Below are 25,298 nucleotides of genomic sequence, written 5' to 3'. Positions count from 1 at the left end.
GCGATGGCCATAGACAGCTATTTCTTACGATGCGGCTGCGCGAAGTGAGGTCACGCATGGATTGGCGCCAGAATGTATTCGACTCTCTTAGTGGATAAGATGATCCGCCTAGCAATACAGGATTGGAAAACCATGAAACATGCTGCAGTGCCATCACATTCACGGCTCGGCAAGGGGGAATGACGTCTGCTTGTACATACATGTACCAGGGAATTCATGAAGGTGACAAGCCCTACTCGCCAATGCTGGATCGGCCACGGAGGACATCTCGCGAACCTGTTTTGGCCAGTAAGCCGTGCAGGGCCTTGGCAAGTGCGGCTATACCTGTAAGGCTCTGTCCGTACATTGGTTTATCTTCGTGATCACCTACATGGCATCGGCACCACCTCGCGAAGGGATTGAATAGTGCGTTGGGTATACCGCTGCCTATACGGGTGATGTGCCCTAATCACCACGCTTATACGACTCACTGTTTCCAAGCAGTCATGGATAAATTTTTCTTTTCTGCCCCCATATGTCACTCAACGCGCCTTTGACACGGATGATATTTTTCTGCGAAACGATATATGAACTGACAAATCGGTGGCGTTCTCGGGTGGTTCAGATGACTACTGCTTAGACTGGGTTGAGGGATATATTAATCTCACTTGAAGTCACTAGGGAACTGTTTTCCCTTTTTTTTCCCAGCTCAGGAACCGTTCGATTGGGAGAGGATGTCGCCACTTTTTTTTTTTTCGAACGGCCTAGTGTCGGAGCTTAGCTAGCTTATTATTTGTGGGATGGACGGTAGGATCCGAGACAATCAAGAAACCGCCAGCCAAGCGTGAAAACATGACCAACACTCCTCCGTTCTCCGATGGTCTACGACGGGGCAACGCGAGCACGCAATCTGCAAGTGTTTCCATGACATGATGATCTTGTCCAGATCCTGTTGTCGGAACAGAGCGGATCGACAGGGACGTGAGATCAGATTCTACGGGGAGACGGCCTCCCGAAGGTCAGTTAAGGGGATTTTCACGCTTATGGTTCTGTTTCGATCCATCTTTCTTGTTCCTGTCGTAACCCTTCCGCGAGAGAGAAAAAAAAAAGAAAAAGAAAAAAAAAAGAATTAGGGTTGAGCGATGGCCGGATTGGGACAAGCGGGCACGAGACTAAATTAGGCGCGTCGGTCACGGGCCGTGTTGGTCGGCGCCCGGCCAATCACCGGCCAGGATTCCGAGTATACAAAAAAGAAGTATCGACAATCACGAATGCGCTTCCTCCGATAACGCCATTTGCCAAGCAGATCCGGTGTCTGAGGATGGAGCCTACCAGATGGGCCCGCTGGATTTGCTTGCACACAACTTGGCTATAGCCAAGCATTGTTCTCGTGCTGTTTCCATGTAAAAGTGGGAACTGGTGTGAATCAACGTTGCATTGAGCACCGCTTCCGCATCCGGTTGGGGTTTCGGTGGCTTAATGAAAACTTGATCACGTCATTTCGCCCCGTCGATGAGGGCGAAGGGTTCGGTTTTATCTATAACTGAAGTGGCTCGCTGGTGGGCACGATGGGTGTGTGGTTCAGCGCGTCCTCTCCGCGAAAACCGTGGCCAGAAAGCCCTCCAACGTGTGCTGAAGGTCCATCGAACCCAGTGGCAAGGATCGACGCCATTCAGCATCAATGGTGCTATCCGCGGTCACTCGAAAGTTCTCGAGGGCAACGGAGGATCCCTTGGATGCTCCCTCACCCGTCACGGACGACGACCGCGATCGGATCTCCAATGCGGACAAGAAGTTGGCGTCGGTGGACGAGCGGTCGTCCAGCGATGAGGAACACGTGAAGAAACTCAGCGAGACCGATGCGATAGAGCAGGAGACTGAAGAGCACCCAGAGATCGCAGCGCTGCCCCGTGAGGTCCGGCAGCTGGTCAGTCTCACCGATGATCCGACGTTACCCACGATTACCTTCCGATATTTCCTCCTGTCGATCATCTTCATCGTGCCCGGGGCCTTTCTGTCTCAGATGAGCCACTTTCGTACCACGCAGGCACCGTATTCGATCTTCTTCGTCCAGATTGCAACCCATTACGTCGGAAATTTCTTTGCACGGGTGTTTCCCGCCTGGGAGGTCCGTGTGCCCTTCACGAAATGGTCCTTCAACCTCAACCCAGCGCCGTGGAGTGCCAAAGAACATGTGCTGGTGACGTTGACCGCGGCATCGGGTGCCACGTATAACCTGGGCTATACCCCCATTGCACTGGCGGAGCTCTTCTACGGGGAAAGGCTCAATCCGGCTGTTGCAATCTTTTTCATGTTCGCCATCGTTTGGGTTGGGTACGCATTTGCAGCCATCGCCCGCCAGCTCCTCCTCTACGATCCCACGTACGTCTGGCCACAGGCCCTCATGCAGACCACCCTCTTCGAGACCTTTCGGAAGCAAGATGTTTCGTCGCCTCTTGCGCGGCGTCAGCTCAAAATCTTCTTCTTTTCCCTGGTGGGAATGACCTTATGGCAATTCCTGCCCGAATACGTCTTTCCGTTCACGTCCTCCCTAGCGTTCCTGTGCTGGGTCGCTCCCCACAACCCCGTAGCCAACTTCATCGGCTCAGGTCTCGGGGGGATGGGCTTTCTCAACTTGACCTTCGATTGGTCGAACATCAACTGGAATGGCTCGTCGATTCTCCTGACCCCCTGGTGGACCCAGGTCATCTTGTTCCTGGCGTATGTCGTCAGCTGTTGGGTTCTCCTTCCAGCCGCCAAATGGGGAAATTTGGGCTCGTACAAGCACGGCCTGATGTCGAACTCGCTCTTCATGGCCAACGGCACCAAGTATCCGGTCCTCGACGTGTTGACCCCCGACTTTCGTCTGAATCAAACCGCTTACGAAGAACACGGTCTCATGTACATGGGGCTCCACAATGCCTGGGCCACCTTCTTCGACTATGCCAAGGTGACCGCGGCGGTGACCTGGATTGCGACATTCGGGTTCTACCAGCTCAAATCGAATCTGAAGAAGGCCATTGCGTCCCGTCGGAAGTCGGAGAGGGCCAAGGGCCAAAACATCAACTATCAATATCATGATCGCCTCAACGTGCTCCAGAGGCAGTACCAGGAGGTGCCCCTGTGGTGGTACGTGGCCCTCTTCCTGGCTGGGTTTATCATCCTTCTTGTGGCCACCGCCTGTGGATACCTGTGGATCCCCGTCTGGACGCTGTTCGTCGGTCTGGCCACGGCCGGGGTTTTCGTCCTCCCCTTTGGTTGGCTGTACGCAATCTCCAACTATCAGCTCGCGGTGGGAACCTTCAACGAGATGCTGTACGGGTATATGGTCCACACGAAGGCCGGCGCGTCCCATCGCCACCCCTGTGGACCTTCTACTTACGGAGCGATCGCGGGCGACGCTTGGTATCGAGCCCAGTACATGCTTCAAGATCAGAAGATCGGACATTATATGCATATTCCACCGCGAACGGTGTTTTTCTCTCAAATCTTTGGGACTGTCCTCGGTATTCCAGTGAACTACGGGGTGATCCGCTGGGTCTTGAACACGAAGGGCAACATCCTCAAGGGTGTCGAGAAGGATCCGCTGAACCAGTGGACCGGTCAATCCATCATCGGTTCGAATACGCTCGGAGTGCAATACGCTGTCATTGGGCCTCAGAAAATGTTTGAGAACCCCGAACTGAGGGTTCTCCCGTACTCTTTCCTCGTGGGAGCCGTGATCCCCCCCATGCTGTACATCCTCCACCGCTGCTTCCCACGATTGCGAGTTGACTTGTGGAATGTGACGATCTTTTTCTCCGGCTTATCGGTCTTCTACGGTAATATCAGCACCGGATATACATCGGCCATCATCGGAGGATATGTGGTTATGTACTGGGCTTATCGACGTCGGTTCGAGACTTGGAAACGGTACAGCTACATGGTTGCCGCTGCCTTCGATGCCGGCTTCAATCTGAACATGTTGTTGATCTTCCTGTTTTTTGGCTCTGGGAAGCAAATCAAGATGCCCAATTGGTGGGGCAATAACGCAGACTCTGTCGAGCGGTGCTTCGCATTGTGAACCAGGCAAGGCAACGCAGTATGACTCATATGAATTGTGTATAAAGCATACCTGTGTGTACATAGCTCTCAACTCTATAATGAACTACCAGTCTACTCCCTTAGCGTATCTGTCCTGCAGCACTCGCTGTTCATGCTGCCTGTGTATAATCCGGTAGTACTTAGTCCTTTATCGGGTTCTGTGAACGCGGTTGTTTGGACAACTGGTACACCCTTACAATAGGATGACAGACTTTTTCACTATCTTTTACCTTACTGTACTCTGGGCACACATGCTGGTTGGCTGTGACGTTCGATTTGGCTTCTAGTAACAAAGACTATGGAATGGCTTCGGCCTGACGAAAGTGGTTCATTCTTTCAGTCCCTTCCCTGTCGCTAGCGGTGGTAGTACCTGTTGTATAGTCCGTCTGACGGACCTCTTATCCTGTGGCAGCGATAGTACAACGGCTTTATTCAAGCACCTCGTTGGGTAGGTACAGCGCCATCGAATCCTCCCAGATACTGTCGGTGAGGATAGTCTTATTCGAGCCGTCCGCATTCATAACGAAAATCTGTCCGTACGGCTGGAAGGTGTTGTCATAAATGGCGGCTTCATCCCGGAAGCCATACATGCCACTTGCATACAGAATGCGGCCGTCCGCTGTCCATGTCGCATGGGCATCGTTGGCTCCGCTCGATGTGAGCACCTTCAGGTCCGACCCATCCGGGCGTATCGTGCACACGTCAAAGTTGGTGTAGCTCGTGCGGCGTGTGAAGACGATTCGCTGCCCATCAGGCGAGTAGAATGGCAGGTTGTCCCGGGTGGTCGTCAAAACGCGAACACTCTTGTCGGTCACATCCATGATGCGAAGCCCAAACTCCGCACCCCATACACGGTAGACCAAGTACCGCCCATCCAACGAGTAGCTCGGGAATCCCGCGTTGATCGTGCCGTTGGTGAGGATCTCATAATATGATCCGTCTGCTTTGGCCCTCGCAATATATCCCTTGCCCGTCGCGCGGGACTGGAACCAAGCGCCAATACCAAAGGCAATCCATTCCCCATCGGGGGACCAGGTGGGCTGGAATGCGCCGGCGAGGCCCTGGCCGACCTCACTGGAGCTGATGTTGCTTTGCGCCAATGGGTCGAAGACGAGCTTTTGGTCCATTCCGTCGGGTCGCATGGTGACGATGCTGGAGTTACCGAGTTGCTTCTGTGTGATCGCCAGTCGACCTTGTTGTGACAGATCCGGGAACACGTCGGTAAAGCGGTATTCCCACTCGGGGTCCCAGCTGTAGAGTTTTTTCTCCATGGCACGCGCCTCGAACTCCGACTTCTCATAGACCACGGACTTGCCGTCCGGCGACCAGGACGGCGAGCGCATCGTCCCATTGATCACAGCGCGCGTGGAGCTCTCCGCCGTGTAGTGGATGCCTTCGGTCGATCCGCCCTTCACCAGGTAACCAATATTGTCTGCGGTGACATATTGCGGAGAGACCTTCACCCCCGTTCCACTCGTATGCTGGATGCGATCCAGTCCCGTCGCAAAGTCGACGGAGACAATCTGCGAAGTGGCACTGGCGACCGATTCGGGCCGGTGTGCGTCCCATGTGTTTTCCGTCGTAATCTCGTAGAAGATGATCCGCGAGCCATCTGGCGACCACCGGGGAGACCCAAGACTCCAGCCCTCCTGGGATGCGATCTTCCGAAAGTCCGTTCCGTCTGGCCGGATGACATACACCGACAGCTCCTGGGTGTGCTCCCAGCCGGTGCCATTACCGTGTCCACGCCATTCCGTGTTGCGATCCGAGGAGAACGCCAGCCATTCGCCATCGGGCGACCAGCTGGGACGGAAGAAGCCATTGGGTTTCGTCGGGTCACCCTTGACCCCTTCCAGGTTGGTGAGATTCCGTTGTTCGCCTGTCTTCAGATCCATCACCCAGACATTTGTCGTGTATCCGTTCGCTGTGGAGACCCATGCCACCTGGCTGGCATCGGGAGACAGCACTCCTGCATCCTCGACGGAGGGGGTTGCCACCAGCTTCTCCAGCCCGGAGCCGTCCGCGCGACAACGATAGAGGTCCGAATTCCCGTCGCCATTGCGCTCTGAGGTAAAGGTAATCCATTGCCCGTCGGGGGAGAAAGAGGCATGGTAGTCGAATCCGGAGTTGTCTCCCAGCAGTTTCCGCTCGTTGCTACCGTCGATATTGGCCACGTACAGCTCCGACGACGACGGGCCAATCCGGTTCATCAGCATCACTCCCTTTTTGCCTGGAGCCGGCAGTCCCCGAGCCGAATGGGTACGGGGCATCATGTCGAGGTTTTGCTCCATTGCAAAGTGCATCGCCTTGTGGGCCGTCGCCAAGCTTGAGCCCACGGCAAGGGCCCATGCTGTCGAGGTAAGCCAGCGCATATCTGTGTGCTCGAATGTTCCCCTGCTGATCCTGACGAGGGAACCATGCTTGTAGCGAGGACGATGAGAGGTATGGTATTTATGCGAATTGACGGCCTTCTGCCAAGCGGGAAGCCAGCGCTTGTGGATTCCGTGACCAACCAGCTATTGGATAACTGCACAGTGCATCATCAAGCGCTGTGAAACGGTGGCACATCGGCTGAGGCTTGCTTTGGATGTATGCCATGATAGGCAACCCCTTCGTCGATCTGCGCAGCGGACTGCCTCTGTATAGACGTCGCCAAGACTGCAGGCAATTAATCGATATTAGGATGGGCGTCCATGTTCACCAGCAGGCGCAGTTTAGCGGTCTCAACCACAGGCTAGTTTACTCGAACCGACAAGGATCTGCACGGTCGTTTATAAATTTCTTCTCCTGGTGGTGAGGATCGGATAAGATTATGTTGCTCCATCTCCGAGTCTATGCCCTACACGACTACCTCGGCCGAGCTGGGATGAGGGTTCTGGATATTATCTCCGAGACAGACGAGTGGACCGGGTGGAGGCTTCAAGACTCAAGAGACCCGATGGCCCAATCTGATAAGAAGCAGCACCGGCTGGGCGCTTGGCACACCGAGGGAATTGATTGATAATTAATGTCTGGCGGCGAACTCCCGACTCATGCGAGGATTGCAGGCCACTCGGCTTGGACCATTTCTCACGAAATGATCCCAGTGGGACCGGCTCATCAGATAAACGGTAGTCTTGTCGGTTCAAGCCGCTTAGTGGACATTCGGATGGGGAGCTGGCAATGGCTCGCGGAGGGAGAAAGCACGTCGTGAGGCCATGGGTGGTCTCGACTGGGGTTGTCCGAGTGGATCAGTACAGAGTCCGGACTCAAACGCAGGATAAATAATGTGCTCCCTTCGGCTGGCTACGAACGGCCTGGTGCACATTGTGCAGGAATGTTAACGTAGATTTCGTGCATTACGTCCAGCAGCTGCATAAACCTTGACATATACATTAGTGGTGCACATATTGACATCCGGAACGCTCTCAGGCTAATGAGATCCACCCTCAATCGTCAATTCTCAGTAAGAATCAAGCCATATTCGCCTGCCCCTTCCTCCCCATCATGACTGCTCCCTCGCTGGTGCAGCTCGTATCCAACACACTCATGCCCAGACGCTTCTCGTACGACTGCTTGCTCTTCTCCGCCGACGTCCGCAACATAACCCACCTCAAATGCGGCAGCGGTCGCAATACCTCATCCACGCAATCGACTAGCCAGCCCCCAAGACCGTGACCCTGATACTCCGGGAGGATATACAAGTCCGTCAGATACGCGAAGGTGATATTGTCCGTGATAAGCCGCGCGAAGCCGATCTGATCTACATTTGGCTTGGCGTTGGTTGGACCATCACTGGGGACGCCGTTGCCTTCACCATTCTGGCCCGTATGATTGGGCTTGGGTGTGTACACTCCGAAGCAAAAGGAACCCTCAATGACCTGTGTGAGGATCTTCTCGGGGTGGCGTTTCGTCCAGTACACGAAATCCTGGTCGAACGCGGCGTTGATGGCTGACACTGAGAGGAGGGTTTTATCCGTGGAGACAAGGAACGCATCTTTGGTCCAGGTCTGAGGTTCGATGGGTAGCGCCATGGCTTCAGGATCGCTGACGAGATGGTGATTGCCCGTGAGTTCAGTGCAGTTGGGGCGAGTGTTTCCGTGCTTTCGGAGTCCGCCGGTCTTGCTATATATACACGGGGCACTCAATTGCTCGGGACAATTATTGTCTCGCACGGACAAAGATGTACAAAAGAAAATATGAGGATGTGCTGGGCCATGGGATGTGTGAGGACGACACTCTTCTTATAGTTCTGCTGTAGCCTTAATGAAGTACGAGATGAGTCACAGTAAATCTTGGCAGTCGATGGCGAATCAGACACCATACGAAGATAACCCGGCTAGATTCCTTAGCACTGGATTCCATGGCGCATCTATGGGGTGCATACGAGCTTCTGCCATGATTTTCGGGCCCTATGCTTATTGACTGCCATGGAAGGGAGAATCATGGCTACTATACATACAAACGAAACGGACCCATCGAGGAATTTGTGCGACTAGTAGAACTGGGAAAGATAGAGACACACCCTTATTCAATATACTAGCTCGACGCTACAGAGTCCTAGCATCGAGGGCAGAAAATAGATCGTCCCAGTTGGTGACAACGTCAGAGTCTCCAAGGTCGGTGAAGCTTTGCCACATCCCATCCAAATCGCTCATGCCTTCAAGGTTAGTGGGCCACATGGCATGCCCATCTATCGTACTTGGTGCCGTTGGATACATGCTAGCCGGGCTCGGATGTGAGTAGCTTCCCGGTGGCACAGGTCGCGGAACAACTGCTGGCGAGACCTGGATATGGTACTTGTGGAGGATATCGATGAGTGACTTCAAAAACCGACCAGCGACTGGAGATGTCTCCTCGGCCTCTTTCAACACACCACATGCCTCCATAACCTCCTGTCGCCGACCTTCGTTGTCGTCATCGGTATTGATACATAAATCCATAACGAGGACAGTGGTGGCCAAGAAGAAGGTCCAGAGAAAGGTAGCCAGTCGCACGTGTACAGATGACAGCAGGCCGGTATCCTGTCGGATTGATTTGTTCATGTTGATAACACTTCGAGCGCATTGCAGACAGACATTTCTGGAGTAGGCGTATCGCCCATCTATCGATGTACGAGTAAGGAACGGCTGATTCAGTTTGGCTCGACAGGAATACAAGCTGCTGGCTATGATGTATCGCTGGAAAACGGTTTGAGGATAGCGACGATCAACATCGCGGCTCTGTTGGCGACTTGCTTGATCATGGCGAAAGAATATGGGAAGATCCCGGACGAAGTCATCGAATTTCCGGTCCAGTGACATGACGGTGTCGTAGTTCACCGTCGGCCAGTCTGAGGGCGAGAGTGGCAGTGTATCTGTTATGGTACGAGAAATCTCTGCCAGCTTGATTCGCAGTATATAGTAGGTCATTGCCGTTGGCTGCGATAATGGGAGGCTGTACCCCGGGTCGGGATGCTCTAGATCCACATCATCAACGTTACGCGGATAGTTCACGCACATGTGCTTAGGATGTATTGAGTATGTTCCGGCCTGGGGTCCACCTGATAATGACAGAAGCCTGATTCACAATGTCAGAGTTGGTCTTTCTCTCTTCACGGAGTCAGGGATCATGACTATGGACAATGGAGATAGTGCATTGCTCCGTGGATTCTATATGTCCATGGGAAGCGTCAAAAAGTCAGGAGCTCACCAGTCCGTCGCAACCATATGCCACCATATCCGTCTAGTAATCTCCATCTGCACAGGGCTTTCTTTCCTTTTAGAAAGGTCTGCATCGATACGATGAAGCGACAAGTCTTTTGCCAGTATCAGTGCGCTACTGCTCGTTGCACGGAACCTCGGTGAAAACCCTTCCATATTAAAGATAATGAAGGACAGAATAATTGTTGCCTGGACATCTTCTATCGAGCCTTGAGTATTGCGACGGGAGTATTCCAGCAAATCGAGAGCCGCTTTCGTCCAGATAGTAGCACAACTTATAGCGTTTGCTTGATTGAGAAAGAATGAGTCGGCAGTCTTTGGCTCCAGCATGTATGCGGTGCTGGCAAAGATGCTCAATAGGAGGGCGACGTGGCCCGGCACAACGTTCAATCCGAGCGACAGTTGTTTGTACGCATCCTCCAGGATAAGGCGAGCGGATGGTACGTGCACAACATGATGTACAAATGCTATGTATTCTGTGTAGCGCTCAAGCAGCCAAGTGGCTTCACTTTTGGGGAGCAGCCAGACACTCATCGTTGTGCTTCCCGACCCAGGCGAGTGTCCGGACGTGATGATGGGCAACGCCCGCTGAAGAGACATCGTGCTAAAGGAGATTTTGTTGGACAACCCTGAAATCTGACCATACACCAGTCACTAGAGAAATGCTACAGTGAACTATCAACCACTCACGATCGAGGCCTCACGACTGCCAACGCCTTCCAGCCACCTGGTGTCACCCTCACCCTCGGCGATATATAATGGAGGAGCCACGGCTGCGACACTTGCCGCAGGGCTGCTCCGCCTTTCATCGGCTCCATGAGATCGGAGAACGATGTGTTCTAGTCTCTGCAAGCGGGCCAAGATCTCACTATGGCTGTGATCGGAGACAGATGGTTGGATTGACGGAGGCGCGGCATGTACTCTCTCGCACGGAACTCCACGCGTCGAGCAATTTGAGCATGGCTGCCCCCGGTTGCACTTTAGCTTCATGGTGCGACAAAGCTGGCAGGAGACAGGAAGCTGCCGCCGTCGCCGCTGCTGCATCTTGGCAGAATGTATGGGTTTCCCTTCATGATGCGATCAGCTTCTTAGGGGAAGAAGAGGTCAGCTGTTAAATCAGGTGAGTCCATGTGATCTTATCTACGATCGGAGGCTCCCAGAAAGGTTTAGTCCCATCCCAAGCCCGTCATGATTCTCGATGGGCTTCGACACCTAGCAGGAGACGAATGCCAGCTGTATACTTGGAATGAGGATGCCCGTCATGCCAGAAAACAATACGACAAATGCACTACCGGCTGTTTCGCCACCTGTGGAGGACCGGGGCTGTTTAGAGGAAGGCAAGATATGTTGATCTAACTGACGTACAGATCCGCATTAACTTGACCTTCTGGATGTTGATCAACGGAGACAGTGGCGGAAGGATTTCCGAATCGGGCACATTCCGACATTGCGTCACAGCCATTGGAATGCAGGTTTTTGTCAACAATTCATGGACGGTGGATTTCTCAAGGAGTTCATTGTTTTTTCCCTCTCAGATACATTTCCATTTGGGACAAATCACCCTCAAACTCGTGCTGCACAATGTTCGGTTGGTAAGTCATCTCCCCCCCTCGATACGCTACCTAATCCTGATGCGATGCACGCAGGTATCAACGAAGCTTAATTCAGCGCCCTGTCTTGACCCAAAGCTTAACCACAGCGGTATGTAATGCTACTACAGTCTCCCAACCTAGTTTACGCTGGCTAACTGAGCGTCCGAAGTGTCTCTTCGCCGTGGGAGATGGTCTAGCGCAGCAAGGGGTGGAGAAGAAAGGCCTTGCTCAACATGATGTAACCCGTACTGCCCGCATGGCACTCTATGGTGGAGGTGAGCCTGGCTTGTGCCTGTGTTTAAGTTGTATAACTGAGTTTGTTACAGCGGTGTTCGGTCCGGTTGCCACCAAGTGGTTTCAATTTCTGCAAAACCGAATCCATCTCGGCAGCCCGGGGAAAACCCTCGTGGCTCGTGTCGCCACGGACCAGTTAGTCTGCGCGCCGACCATGATTGGCGTTTTCCTCTCCAGCATGTCCCTCATGGAAGGAGGTGACCCGAAGGAAAAGCTGAAGAAGACGTATTGGGAAGCCCTCCGGACCAACTGGACGATCTGGCCCGCCCTGCAGACCGTGAATCTGTATCTTGTACCGCTGCAGTACCGAGTCCTGACGGTCAATATATTCAATATTGGTATGTTATGTCCATTTCTTAGGATGAGTGCATACTAACCCCATCAGGGTGGAATTGCTTCTTGAGCTTCTTGAACAATGCCGAGAATGGCCAGCTTCAAGAGCTACCCGTTCTCTGATTGCTTCTGGGCCAAAAGTCTATAAACTTGTTATCTAGGCACTGCGCACAATATTGGGGCGAAAAAAACAGGGTCGATCATCCTTCTTTACTTTTGTTGTTCACCTCGACGTGGAGAATGGCGGCACATTTCCCTTTTGGGACGCAAACCGCTTATCGTCGGAACTCCCAATTCGGTATTCCGGGCTTCCAGCATCGGAAAATGAGCGAAACTGTAACATATGCGGTTCACTAGCATCAGCGATCAATAGAATCAACTTTTGTAGCGAGATCTGGTGGCACGACTATGTAGGCTCTACATAATTTCCCGTTTTAGTTTAACGCTGCACGGCATATCCTATCCTCTATCATCAATCTCGAACGATGAATTCGGAATCAGGATGTAATTTGCTACTTCATGTCTTCCAGTGTGGTAGCTTTAAGTATTATTATCTGTGTTGGACGTAAAGGTGACATTGTTTGCAATATATAACACGCTTTTGCCTAACTATATATATATACATCTATCCCATCATATTTACCCGGACCACCGGTCCCTTGTAAACCTTCCGGGCATAGACAACGTAGTACACCAGAGAGAAGATGATGACGCCAACGAAGATGACAACACCCCAGTTCATGGTAGTGGCATCTACCTCTCGGGTCAAGGGGAAGAAGCTGAAGGTCCAGACGACCGACAGGACTAATAGAGAAACAGTGTCGATGTACGGGCTGAGCCGCCCCATATTCCATCGAGCAGGGGGAAGGGGCTGCTTGCGCCAGCGACGGATCCGAACGCACGAGATGGAGATGATATATGAGGAGAGCAGCGCGGCGACACCAAGCGACATAATAGCGTTGAAGGCCACAGAAGAGCCGATGTTGATGCAGGCGAGTCCAGAGACGATGACTAGACTCACGCATAACGCATTCAATGGGACCGTAAATGTGGGATTTACCTGACGGTCCGTTAGTATTGTATGACAACATGCTATGGATTTAGTCCTACCTGAGCAAAGAAATCGGAGAACGGAAGCCCTTTGTCTCGTGCAAAGGCGTAGACCTGTCGGGACGTGGTGGCTACATTACTGATAGCCGCGCAAAATTGCATGGCCATAATCACAACGGTCATGCCGGTGGCAGCCTTGACGGACCCAGTGGAGTTCAGAAAGACTTGGATAAATGCAAAGCCAGTTTGGGACGCCATGACTTCATCGATATCGCCAATGCAGAAGGCAAATGTGATGATCATAACCAGGCCCGTGGAGCCATTGAGAATCAAGGTCCAGATCATGCCCAAGGGAAGGACTCGGGAAGCGTCACGAATTTCCTCTGCTGCTTTGGGTCAGTATAACTTCACGCCAGGATATCGATGTCGGAAGCAGGTTCAGAGCAAGACATACACATATGGACCGCCGAGTCGGGGCCTTCAAAGAACATGTAGAGTTAGCATGGGTCTTGGAGGGGAAACAGTTACGACAAGGACGTACCGATCAGGGCATAAATGGGCCCAACCAGTCCAACTAAGCAGGATAGTCCATTGGACCCCCATCCTCCGCGGTCTTCGATTGAGCCGAATACCTCTGAAGCTGCTGGCCTGGGCGATAAGACCCACAGGGGGATGAGAATCCCAAAGAAACCAAAGCAATGGATAACCAGAATGATCCCTTCAATCAACGGCAGTTTCTGCGCGAGAAGCGTGTTAAACAGCAATGCAACCAACGCCACTGCAATCACCAGAAGCGTGACATGCCAGGGCTGATAGGTGTATGAGTCCGGGTAGTTGATCGCGATGACGCCCACCATCATGTTCGCCACAGTATAGGAGCATCCTGCAATCCCAGTGTGCCATCCCAGGACACAGATCCAGCCGGTAATATAGCTCAGGATGCACTGGCAACTCGGGGGAGCAAATTCCGACACCCAATGATACTGCCCGCCAGAGGTTGGTGCCCTGGTTGCAGTCAGCCATGGAATAGGACCAAGGAATGCGGGTGTACGGACATGGACGCCATTTCTGCCATGGACAGAATCACGAAGCTAAATCCAGCCAGGCCTCCCAAATATGTGTAGATCATGCCTCCTTTGCCGCCATTTGTAAGGCCATACGACGAACCACTACCCATCTGTTAGCCACTTCAATGCGACATGATGATAATGCGTCGGTGCAGCACACACAACAGAACAGCCTCCCAGGTGCACATTAACACCGCCGTAAAGCCAAGCACTGATAGAAAGCGGAAGTTTCGCTACGGCAAGTCAGTTCAGAAACGATCCTGCGATGTCTTTTGTCTCCCCTTGACTGACATTCAACTCCTGATCTCTGCCCACTCGCCACATATCTTTGCGATCTTGCATGGTTCCACCCTTTGCGGACACGCCATCTTCGTGGCCCGACATGTACGCCTCTGACTTGACTGCTTCATCCTTCCACATGATGGGTTCACTCCACGCTTGTTGTCACACAATGAGAGGTGGACTCGAGGCTGAGAGTACTGGCAGTGAGGGAGAGGAGGAAAACGTCTGCGAGAGAGAAAGAAAAAAAATTCAACTGCAAGTTGGAGGGGAACAGTTGCAGGGTAAATCAATCCGTGTCAACATGGGTATTCAGTCTCGACAGGGGTTTGGGGCGCTAAAGCAATGAATCCTACGCCAACCGAATGCGACGCTCCGGGATATAAATTGCACCCTGGATGCTAACCTTTCCCACAATCCATGTCATGGAGTCATGGACACACGCCCCGGTTAGCTTGGTGTGCTAGTTTGGGTCACTCTGAATGTCAAGGATTAACATGAAGTAGCATTTCCTCGAGAATCAACGAATTCAGAGACTGCCGGTTTGTCCATTGGGTGGTCGCCGCACTTTTTATCCCTGCACAACGGTGGATACACGAGCGACTCGTTTTCCCCGATGATCTTTACTTTAGTTCATTTCAAATTATTCTTTTATTTAGTATTTTTTCAAAGGACTCAAATCCCTGGGTTCTCGACCGCTTCCAACGTTGTCAGAATTTTACTCTGAGCCCGGTCTTCCTCTAACAACAGTGAAAATGTCCACCTCCCCCGTTTCTGAGCGTGTAGGCTTCACCACCACGTCAAAGAGTCCGTCGCCATGGGGGAATACGTCCCGTACGTGATATCGGCCACCGATAGAAGTGGTCTGCTCGTCATTGTTGCGGCTCTTTTCATGTCGTGGATGGTGATTGTCTGTTTAATCCGTCTCTATATGCGACTAGAAATGAACGGACCTGTTCGAGTAGATGACTTGGTGGTCTTCGCAGGTGGTGTAAGTCAGTCCCTGCTTCTACAGCAACTGTAGGCTGAGACGGACGACGTGTCTACATGACAGATTTTCGGAATAGCCCACATGGGAACGATCATGCATGGAGTGTCCCACGGGCTGGGCAGATCCCAAAATGACACGTCTGCATCCGACCTGAAGAGTGCCGCACAAGTAAACGCGATCCGCAATCCATCGGTCAAGTCAGAACTTGTTGATAACATGATCGCTCCTTTAGTCTCTTTACGCTGCCAATATTCTCTTCCTTGTCGGCCACGGTGCTGCGAAAGCCTCCGTTGGATTCCTCCTGCACCGGCTAGGCCGAGAGAAGGGGTATCTCCTGGCATGCAAAGTCACTTTACTGGCGACGGTGCTGTGGGTGATCGCCTCAATCTTAGCCATTGCGATCAATTGCACGGCTCAGTACCAGTGGTCCAGTGAGGGACATTGTCATGGCTTGGTATGTGGACTCTCGGCATCTTGACAGATGAACCTAGGACCAACTCATGGGGACAGGGCATAGCTTGGAAAGCAGTCACTACGTTCGATGTCATAATTGAGATCTCCTTGATTATCCTCAGCGTGGTGTTGGTTTGGGGAATCCAAATGCGCCTGAAAGAGAAGGCGACGGTCATTTTTGCATTTGCGACTCGGATCTCGTATGTTGCTTCTCCCTTCTAATCACGTCCGCAATTAACCCGCATGGTATTTCCTGGCAGAATAATCGTTCTGATCATTATCCGGCAACGATACCTAAACACCTCGCTATCCCGTCCCGACACCCCATTGCATGTTTCGAACTCTTTGGTCGTGACAATCATGTTGCTGCATTGTAGCATCATGGTGGCCACGATCCCCTGTCTCAAACCGTTCATTATTGCATTCAATACCGGCTGGGGGCAAGGCGTCGCGGACAGCAAAGGGACCACATACTACAAGCAATCGGCTATGAGCGCTTCAGGGAATGCGTCGCGAAACCGTGGACCACATAGCTCTGGGGCAGAGGAGGAAGAGCTCGATTGGACGGTCGTCCGACAATCCCATGAAAGCCAGCATTCACGGCAGCTGATCATTCACCAGACCCGAGAATGGATCGTGGAAGAGACGTATGAAATGAAGCCGATGAGGTGACCATCTAGGATATGAGCTCACCGGCCCTTTGTATAGTTACAAATAACCCAACCAGAACTGGACAATGTACACATTACTTGAGTCGCAGAACACAGCCAGGGTCTGATTGCGCTAAATCAATCGGTGCTGTTAGTGCCGCTCCGATTACGTGGCACTACTAACATCAAGGATTTTAACCCGGTCGATCCCTGGTCTAGCGCCACACGGAGCTAGCACGGGTCAGGCAGGTGGCATTCGATGATACTTCTATAAAGTAACGGGCCCTTGTCTGGGGATATAATTCATTCGGTTGGCGTATTGGACCGTCATGACTGGTCGCGCAAACCCACAGCATCATATGATATATGTAGCCCATACAGAAGGCTTCCACTCCGGCTCCACCGATGGCATAAGTACTATGTACAACCGCTCCTACGTGGGTCTTTCTGATCCTGGCAAGCTCGGCATCATCCTTTCTCGCTGTCACACCTGTGACATGCGGCAGATGTCAACATAAAATGAGTGATGTTCTGGACCTCCGCGTTGATTGCGTAGGCTTATAATGCACGTCCTGTTGAGTCAAGTCATGTTAAGCTTCCCACATTCATGATACCCTCGTGGGTTTCTCGTCAAGGCTCCTCGTTGACATATCCAAGGTTGCATTGGCTAGTAGCCCGAAACTGTCAAATCCGTACCTTAGCTCACGACCCACCAGTCAATGCTGCTCTTGCCGGGGAGCAGAACACCCGATCGATAATCCTCGAAGATCGTACAAATCCCAAAGAAAAGTACTATTCCGCACGCTTCACTCTATGGAAAGAACAGCCTCTTTGCTGCCTTTCGCCAATCTTTAATTCTCCCAAGGAATCAACAGTGGGTCGGTAAGCTCGAATATCTCCATTTGATTGATCTCGTCGATGGATAATGGTGCCCAGAGGGAGGAAGAGTAGTCTGGAAGCGGTGTTGGTTGCCCCTGTCCAGTTAATGAATGAATGTCGGTGACTATGGGACTTGTGTGAGGAATCGGATTTTCCATCGAGCATTGGCTGAGCAGTGGCCAGGAGCACGAGTCGCCCTGGCGTTCCAGTGTTCGCGTACAAAGATAGTGAAGATAGGACGATGCCTGTCGAAGGGATTCTATTGTATCCGTCGTAGAGGGAGACCTTGGTCTTCCCGAACCTACTCTTTCGTCCAGGTGCGCAGCTGATCTGGAAAGAAGAGTGATAACGACCTGAGTGAGCTTGGGGAGGGTATCTGGTTCTGATGAAATACCAGACCGCTGGACTGGGCTTTGAACCCACCGGTCATAGAGAAGCATCAATCCGCTCTGAAAAACGAGGTGATGACCTGACGGCCAAATGCAGGGTGCGAACGACGCCTCTGAGGCTAACTCAAACGCTAGAATGAGGCGTGTCGTTGCTTCCCTGCAAGATCGCAGGCTATCCGCGAATTGTGGTTCTTGCTGCCCAAAAGTCAATGCAGGACGATGGATGAGCATGGTGGCTAGCTCTCCTAAAATGAACAACCATAGAGAAATGATATCGGGGTGTTCAACAGCGTTGTAGGCAGTGGTGTTATTGTTTATGTTATGCATTTTCGTCTGGATAAATTCCCCAGTGCGTGCGATGTTCGGTAAACTTGATTGAGCGTTTTGTTTCCAGAGATCAAGCTCACGTTGAAGTCGAAAGATCTTGGCAACTCCCCCTCTTCGGTTGGTGGTCGTATACATTTGCTCTAGACACCTGGATAGAATTTGTGTGAGATTAACATACTGGAGGAATGGCTCGATATGGGTAGTTTCTCCAGGTAATGGGTAGGACAGCTGATCGCTATGCATATCATCATAGTCGGTATTGGTAGGGAGGTCGGTATCTGTGTCTGCTGCTTGTATGTTTCTGGGTAGACCATATAGGATACTTGATTGTCTAGAATGTATCAATATACGTATCTTGTATCTCCAACATCAAAAGCTGAAAGGGCCTTTCTTACACGTCGAGCACATATACAGACCACCATATCCGCCTTCGCAACTCACTTTCACCGGGTGAGTGTTTGAATCGTCTAGTATGTCGATGCAGTCCAAGCGATTGCGCCAGCCTTACGACCATACCACACACACGTACTGCTAACGAGTGCTGCGATGTCATCTGGAGATAGAGAAGGTAAAGGATTAATCCTTGGAGACTAAGAATGTCTCCTCGGCAAGGCATCTGACCAAGTAGGTTGCTCAGTATGGTATCCAGGTGATAAGACAAGCGCCCTGATTCAGTTGCGGCAGTATTACCATGGATGCTCTCAAGTGCTATCAAAGCATACACCTGAAGGAGGAATGGTACCCTGAGATGCGGTTCCATCGATGTGGTCCACGTATCATTGATTGTGTCGTCGAAAGCGTCAAGGAACTGTTTTGACAGCAATACAGGATATAGGATTCCCCAACATTGTTGGTACTTGTCAAATGCCCCGCGAACAGCAACCACACCCACATTACGGAGATGATTACGTAGAGACTCAAAGCTGTTGCCTGAAGTAAGGTGAACGTCCCCCAAACAACTTGCAACGCTTATGGGTTGTTCGAAAGCGACGGGCGATCCGCTAGGCCGCAGGATGTGCAGACGAAACAAACATTCGGGAAAATGCTCTTGGGAAGAGAAAGTAGTTTGATACAGCTGCTGAGCCGAGAGAACAAAATGAACCCCTGTCGTAGAACCTGCAAAGAATTCGGAGTTGCCATCGCCCAAGACCAGTCGTCCAAGGTGTGCCACCACAGAGCCATTAGAGTCCCTCTCTCCATGCGCCGTGTAGCCACCAGGGCGAGGTGCGGTAACGAGCTCCCGCAACTGTTCAATCTCTTTCTTCTGTGACGTAATAGTCTCATGGAGTCCCTCTTCTCGTGCGGAGAGAAGTTGCAGCTGGTCTCGAGCTGATTCCAGCTCTTGCGTGAGTTGCTGGATGAGTTCTTCGGTTGGTTCAATGTACCTTATCACGGGGTTAGCAGGAATGTGAAAGAATAACAATTGGGGGGTATACCCTCGTGGAGTGGTTCTCCGTTTCAGCCGGACAGATACTGAGCATTCAGCACCAGCCCTCTCACATTTCCCACACTTGAACGAATGAACAAGTGAGCCAAGGTAGACGGAAACAGAGGGAACAAGCAACAGACCTTCGGCCGGCGTCCATCACATTTGACTCTTTTACTGAAAGTCTGGTCAGATCTCGCATGCTCTCTTTGGATTCTTCTACCTTGTGCTTACACGCGGCACCGATCGCTATTGCGAAGCAAGGTTAGTATAGATGTAGGCAGAGGGATTCCACCCACTTGGGATGCTTGTGCATGCAGAGGAACCCCACTTACCAAACCTGGGCTGGCCGTCTTTCGGCCATTCTCTGCAGCAGATGTCACAAGGATGTTACAATATGGCTGTGATCGTCAAGTCACCGACATTGGTCGAGGGGGTTGAGGAAGGTGGGGATTGCATGGAAGAAGGGCAGCGGGATAAGCGGCTATTCCGGTGTGGAGTTTTGGATGGGAAACCCAGGCATCCATATCTTCACGCCTGAGGCAGCACTACGGGTCTGGTCAAAGCCGGAAATGATCGTCACTCTCGTCTATACAGATGGCTTGCATTTGCATCTCTCTCCGCGATTCTACCAAATGATCCCCGTGCTTTCGTTTACCACACCAACTTCCGTACCCTCTTTTACATGCCCGTTAACCGGTTACACGTTCTCTTCGTGTCGGATCTCCCCCTTCTCTTGCGCCCAGTCTTGCTCAAGTGCCAGTTGAGGATTTTCCCTCGCATACCGGACAGTTGCAAAGACTGACGGGCTGTTCCGGAAAATCAAGTCAATTTCTTCGAGCGATCGACCCATGGTCTGTTTTGGCGTCAGTCATACCCTCCAGTGAAAGCAGGAAGGAGTTTATTCACCTCAGGATAAAAGAAGTAGACGGAGATAGGGATGCAGAACCCAATACAGGTAAACACAATGTAGTACTGATACCCGATAGTGTTGATTGCTACCGGGGTAATCATCGTGACAGCGAAGTTCCTGAGACCATGATCAGCATCAGCAATACATCACGTCAGAAATATACATACCACAGCCAATGGTTAGCAGTGGAAATACTCGACATGGCTACTCTCAGCTTCGTTGGCGCAACCTCGGTACAGTACAGGAAATTGGCACCCAAGAAGCCGATTGGAATGAAGAAATTGAAGAGGAACACAAACAAAACACTAGCCACTTGTGCGCCAAAATTCGAATGTGGAAAGGAAGTCGCAATGGCGAGTCCCATCATGCAAGTCGCCATTCCAGTGCCACTCACCATGAGCACAAACCGTCGCCCAAATCGATCGATGGCAAAGAAGCCCACAAAGCAGGAGAGAAGCTTCCAGGTCAAAGTTCCGCCGGATAAGATTCGAGATGTCTCGGAATTCATGTGAAGACCCTCCTGGAAGATGACAGTTGAATAGACGGATATCAGGTTCCCTCCAGACATTTGTTGATAGAACTGCAACACGATACATAAGCAAAACCGGTAGAGAAGGCGGTCTTCTCCCATCTTCAGCATATCACCAAGCGACGCCGCAGTGCGGCCGGACTGTTCCAATGAGCGTTCGATCGCGGATAATTCATCAATGATGCTCGTGTCATCTTCGGAAAGTCCCTTGAGCGCAGCAAGGGTGTTTCGTGCTTCCTGGATGCGACCTTGTTGAGACAGCCACCGGGGGGACTCTGGCATTACTAAAATAACAAGACTCAAGAGAAGCGAAAAGAAGATTGGGATGGCGATCGGCGGCCGCCAGGATGCGGAACCGGTTTTGATTTGGTAAAATCCTAAGTTGATCCAAGCCTGCAGCACATATCCAATTGAGATGAAAAGCCCGTCCAGAACGACGTGCTTTCCGCGGTTCGTGGAGCTAGAGCATTCGCTCTGCCAGGTAGGGACTGTACCACTCAGCATCCCCACGCCAGCGCCTAAGATCACTCGACCGATGATGAGCTGAGCGAGTTGGAATGAAGATGCTTCGAGGACCTCCCCCACCACGGTGAGGATGGCCCCTGCGAATATCACGATACGACGTCCAAACCTGTCGCTGGTATATGAACAGGAAAGACATCCAATCAGTGCCCCCAGTGTGAAGGTCGCCACCACAACGCCCTGTATCGTGGCATTTGCACTCTTCTCTTCTCCTTCAGTGTGAACAGTGTCGATCCGGGGGAAGTGATTCGTGAAATCCGTCACCGAAACTAATCCACCTAGGTTGGACTGATTGTATCCGAATAGAATAAAAGCAGGACAAACAACCAGAAGAAGCTGTGCTAAGGTAAGAGCGCTTCCACGAAGGCCCATGAATGAAGGTGATCCCATGTTTCAAGCAAGAAATCGGCAGAGTCGGGTAGGGTGTAATCAGAAAGTCTGGGGAGGAAGATGCCTTCTTCTGGGTCGATTCGATAGTCATGCCTCTTTTATACCGTCTGATGCACTTTGTGATAAGCCTCGTGTCTGGGGTTGTGGGGATATCAGCTGATCCGGGGTACAGACGTTCTGGGGTCGGGATTAGGCTCTAATCCGAAGGCATATCGTGGCTGGGGTTGGAATAATGCCCTAACCCTTCTCATCACGACGACAATTGCAGTTTTGGTAGACCATACGTCTCGGTACATGGTCATTTGAAGGTGGCGCTAAGGATACCCAACATAAAATCTATACACTATGGCATCTCTTGGGACATCGAACCCATGGCGATTCTCGTACCATGTCGAGATTCCATGCTTCGCACCTTGTTACTAGCGACATCTACATTGTCATCATGCTCGTATGGAAGAGATTGATATACATAAACTAGTTTTATTGTATTTGACTACTACCTCTGCTTACAACGCCTTCAGTATCGCTTTCCCTCAGTGACTCTTCTCAGAACGTCATCAACCATGAGCTGACCGGACCCGAGATAATTCAATGGATCGCACAATTGGGTCAGCTTGGTGTCATTCAAATGATCTGACACCTCTTTATTTTCCTTAAGCACGTCTAACAACACTCGATCATGTTCAATGGCTGACTTGCAGGCCTCATAGACCACGTCATGTGCTCGTTGTCGGCCAACGAACGGCGCCAGCCCCATCATTACGGCCTCCCCGACAATCAACCCCCTTGTGGAGTGGAGATTTCTCTCCATGGAGTCTTCTTTCACGCACAGTCCTGATAAGGCAAAAGTCGTCTGATGCAATGCGCCAACTGCGTATGTAAAGGACTCCGGGATTGCCACCCATTCCAAATGCCACGGCCCAGACGCACGTTCAAAGTCGACAACCATAGCATCCAACCCCAGGGATGCATTGGCTCGGAGAAGCTTGCTAGTAGCGAGAATGATCTCGCTGGAGATGGGGTTCCGCTTCTGCGGCATGGTTGAGGAGGCGCCGCGATGAGGCACGAAAGGCTCTGCCACCTCGTCTAGCTCATTGGACGACATGACGATGATGTCCAAAGCAATCTTCCCCAGGGTACCGCCTACCAACGCCAGAAAGTTGAGAACCTCTGCAATATTGTCACGAGCGACATGCCATGTGATCATCGGGTCTTCCAGATCAAGCTCTTTGGCTAGCTGTGCTCGCACAAGAATTCCGGTCTTGTCACTACCCAGAGAGGCCAGAGTCCCCGCGGCACCACCAAATTGTACCAGGAGGCATCGACGTTCGATTTCACAAAGCCGATCTCTGTGTCTCAGGATGCTGGAGAGATAAACGGCACACTTGTAGCCAAAGGTGCAAGGTAATGCATGTTGCAAGTGCGTACGGCCGGCCATTGGACTAGAGGCAGTGGAATCAGTACCATGCAAATATCGCTCTATTGCACTCAATGCTCAACTTACGTGTCACGGTATTTTTCAGCCATCACTTGCAAAATATCAATCAGTCTGTTCAGATCGCGTTTCACTAAATCTAAACCTCTTTTGATCTGGAGCATGCTGGCATTGTCCATGACATCTTGCGTGGTGGCACCCCAATGAATGTATTTCGCCAGCTCTTCAGGAGTGTTCTCCACCAACTGCATCACCAACGGTAGGACAGGATACCCGACGATCTCTGTCTCTCGTGAGAGCCTATCAAAGCTATTTTATTATATTCAGTCAATGATCGACTGTTTCACCATGATTACGGGCCACTGTCCACGTACTCTAGTTCGATGTTGCCAAGAACTGCGGTGATGGCATCGCCAACCTCTGCTGGAATAGCATTGACCTTGGACTCTGCCCGAGCCAGGGCTGCTTCCGTCTGTACAAGGAATTGTGCATACGCTTCGTCTGTAAAGATTTCACGAACCTCCTCTGTGCCAAAGAGGTTCCGAAAGATTCGGGAGTCGAGAGCTGAGATAGACATCGCGGGCGGTGGCCGTAGTTGCACAAAAGAAAAAGGGAAAGAAAGCGTCGAGCTCAGTTGAAGGTAAAATCCGGGTTAATGGGAGAATCTCAAGCCATATTCATGGGAACTTGAGTCTATTAATGGAGGAACGACTTCGAGTCCTCTAAATTTCGCCCGATTGAGGGAGCGCGGAATAGTGCTTTATCCCGAATCCCCTCCATCCACCTCCACTGAACAACCGGAGATGTCCACCATGACTCCGCTTTTTCCCTCTTTAGAGAGTGTCTTGCAATCTGTATGTTCTTATTTCCTACCTGATCCGTGGCCCATTGACAATGTTGGCGTTAAATCCTGTGCAAGTTTCTAGTTCCAGGGCATAACCATGATTGAGTGTGGAAGACAACAGTTTAGTGCTATTACTACGACAGCTGCTGGTAGTCAATCGCACGACGGAGGTCTCGGTTTCTATAGCAGGTGCCCACGCCTATGTCTCAGCTTGTTTGTATTTTCAAGCCTTTCATTAGACCTACTTAAATCTCATATATCACTTACCCCATCTGTGTCCCTCCATAAATATGCGAAAGCAATAAGATATGTAGTACGACAAAGCAGAGTCAACAGTATAAGCAAGCGAATGTGGATTCCCCCAAGCTAGCATGGTGTCTTTATCCTTGATATGGCGCTATCGCTTGATTAAGTATAATTCTCGAATGAAAGATATTCTGTACGACAGAGCCTTCTTCTTGGAAGGGAAATGCGAATATATTAAAAATATCAAGAGATACTAAACTTCTATCTAAAACAACACTGTATTGTCTGTAGCCACATTGTGGTAAACGAACGACGGGTGAAAAAGAATCAGTGATTACATGTAAATGAGTGACAGATTATAGAGCCTGTACAAACAGAGATCGAATCAGGCATTCAGCATAGACCAACACAGTCGGGTCGAAGTTATAAACGGAAAGATAGGAAATTTGGGAAAGGAATTTTGGTTCTCGCCTTTGGCACCATCACCTATCCAGGAAGAGGGCCGCTTACCTAGTACTCTTCGCAGTCCTCAGGAGGCGGGGGTGCACATGCAGCGCATTCGGGAGTTCCACCATTAGTAGAAGATGAAGAGCTGCTCGAGGAAGAAGAGCTGGAAGAGCTAGAGGAGCTAGAAGAGGTATTGCCTCCCTTGTTTGTTCCCGTGTTGTTGCCAGTAGTGTTGGTGTTTCCGCCGGTTGGAGGGTTGCAGGTACTGTCGCCTTCCTCGCAATCTGTATCACTACCGGTGGGAGGAGTGCCACCAGTAGGAGGATTGCCACCAGTAGGGGGGTTACCGCCACTGGGAGGAGTGCCACTAGTAGGGGGAGTGCCACCGGTTGGAGGAGTACCGCCAGTAGGGGGAGTACCGCCAGTAGGGGGAGTACCGCCAGTAGGGGGAGTGCCACCAGTAGGGGGGTTACCGCCACTGGGAGGAGTGCCACTAGTA

General features: G+C 51.4%; 10 protein-coding genes across 10 annotated transcripts; 3 read left to right on the top strand and 7 right to left on the bottom strand.

Moving 5' to 3' along the window:
- Window positions 1-1,660: 1,660 nt before the first annotated feature.
- Window positions 1,661-4,042, top strand: ABOM_010428 (OPT family oligopeptide transporter; the record flags this gene model as incomplete). The annotated part of the gene is made up of 1 exon (XM_022537556.1): window positions 1,661-4,042. One exon carries the CDS (start codon window positions 1,661-1,663, stop codon window positions 4,040-4,042), a length of 2,382 nt encoding a protein of 793 aa, XP_022384806.1.
- A 448-nt stretch (window positions 4,043-4,490) lies between these two features.
- ABOM_010427 (TolB family protein) lies at window positions 4,491-6,434 on the bottom strand (the record flags this gene model as incomplete). Its single annotated transcript, XM_022537555.1, has 1 exon — window positions 4,491-6,434. The coding sequence occupies one exon, from the start codon at window positions 6,432-6,434 to the stop codon at window positions 4,491-4,493; it is 1,944 nt and encodes a 647-aa protein (XP_022384796.1).
- A 510-nt stretch (window positions 6,435-6,944) lies between these two features.
- Window positions 6,945-8,075, bottom strand: ABOM_010426 (GNAT family N-acetyltransferase; the record flags this gene model as incomplete). Its single annotated transcript, XM_022537554.1, has 2 exons — window positions 6,945-7,273; window positions 7,589-8,075. The coding sequence occupies 2 exons, from the start codon at window positions 8,073-8,075 to the stop codon at window positions 6,945-6,947; spliced, it is 816 nt and encodes a 271-aa protein (XP_022384798.1).
- Window positions 8,076-8,591: 516 nt separating this feature from the next.
- ABOM_010425 (fungal specific transcription factor domain-containing protein) lies at window positions 8,592-10,343 on the bottom strand (the record flags this gene model as incomplete). The annotated part of the gene is made up of 2 exons (XM_022537553.1): window positions 8,592-9,600; window positions 9,733-10,343. The coding sequence occupies 2 exons, from the start codon at window positions 10,341-10,343 to the stop codon at window positions 8,592-8,594; spliced, it is 1,620 nt and encodes a 539-aa protein (XP_022384812.1).
- A 981-nt stretch (window positions 10,344-11,324) lies between these two features.
- ABOM_010424 (Mpv17/PMP22 family protein) lies at window positions 11,325-12,085 on the top strand (the record flags this gene model as incomplete). The annotated part of the gene is made up of 5 exons (XM_022537552.1): window positions 11,325-11,335; window positions 11,390-11,444; window positions 11,505-11,610; window positions 11,662-11,967; window positions 12,015-12,085. 5 exons carry the CDS (start codon window positions 11,325-11,327, stop codon window positions 12,083-12,085), a joined length of 549 nt encoding a protein of 182 aa, XP_022384811.1.
- A 502-nt stretch (window positions 12,086-12,587) lies between these two features.
- Window positions 12,588-14,499, bottom strand: ABOM_010423 (putative amino acid permease; the record flags this gene model as incomplete). Its single annotated transcript, XM_022537551.1, has 7 exons — window positions 12,588-13,022; window positions 13,073-13,398; window positions 13,467-13,490; window positions 13,554-14,017; window positions 14,068-14,181; window positions 14,242-14,312; window positions 14,371-14,499. 7 exons carry the CDS (start codon window positions 14,497-14,499, stop codon window positions 12,588-12,590), a joined length of 1,563 nt encoding a protein of 520 aa, XP_022384810.1.
- A 676-nt stretch (window positions 14,500-15,175) lies between these two features.
- On the top strand, window positions 15,176-16,474 carry ABOM_010422 (uncharacterized protein; the record flags this gene model as incomplete). Its single annotated transcript, XM_022537550.1, has 5 exons — window positions 15,176-15,349; window positions 15,413-15,517; window positions 15,582-15,803; window positions 15,860-16,002; window positions 16,063-16,474. The coding sequence occupies 5 exons, from the start codon at window positions 15,176-15,178 to the stop codon at window positions 16,472-16,474; spliced, it is 1,056 nt and encodes a 351-aa protein (XP_022384795.1).
- Window positions 16,475-17,303: 829 nt separating this feature from the next.
- Window positions 17,304-19,837, bottom strand: ABOM_010421 (uncharacterized protein; the record flags this gene model as incomplete). Its single annotated transcript, XM_022537549.1, has 6 exons — window positions 17,304-18,378; window positions 18,443-19,432; window positions 19,484-19,557; window positions 19,617-19,650; window positions 19,708-19,722; window positions 19,809-19,837. The coding sequence occupies 6 exons, from the start codon at window positions 19,835-19,837 to the stop codon at window positions 17,304-17,306; spliced, it is 2,217 nt and encodes a 738-aa protein (XP_022384809.1).
- A 336-nt stretch (window positions 19,838-20,173) lies between these two features.
- ABOM_010420 (sugar transporter) lies at window positions 20,174-21,827 on the bottom strand (the record flags this gene model as incomplete). The annotated part of the gene is made up of 3 exons (XM_022537548.1): window positions 20,174-20,329; window positions 20,383-20,503; window positions 20,554-21,827. The coding sequence occupies 3 exons, from the start codon at window positions 21,825-21,827 to the stop codon at window positions 20,174-20,176; spliced, it is 1,551 nt and encodes a 516-aa protein (XP_022384808.1).
- Window positions 21,828-22,344: 517 nt separating this feature from the next.
- ABOM_010419 (class-II fumarase/aspartase family protein) lies at window positions 22,345-23,839 on the bottom strand (the record flags this gene model as incomplete). The annotated part of the gene is made up of 3 exons (XM_022537547.1): window positions 22,345-23,269; window positions 23,332-23,571; window positions 23,637-23,839. The coding sequence occupies 3 exons, from the start codon at window positions 23,837-23,839 to the stop codon at window positions 22,345-22,347; spliced, it is 1,368 nt and encodes a 455-aa protein (XP_022384821.1).
- Between the last annotated feature and the right edge of the window lie 1,459 nt (window positions 23,840-25,298).

This window comes from Aspergillus bombycis, assembly GCF_001792695.1.
Source record: "Aspergillus bombycis strain NRRL26010 chromosome Unknown contig00121, whole genome shotgun sequence".
NCBI lineage: Eukaryota > Fungi > Ascomycota > Eurotiomycetes > Eurotiales > Aspergillaceae > Aspergillus > Aspergillus bombycis.
This window is presented reverse-complemented; position numbering and strand designations above follow the sequence as displayed.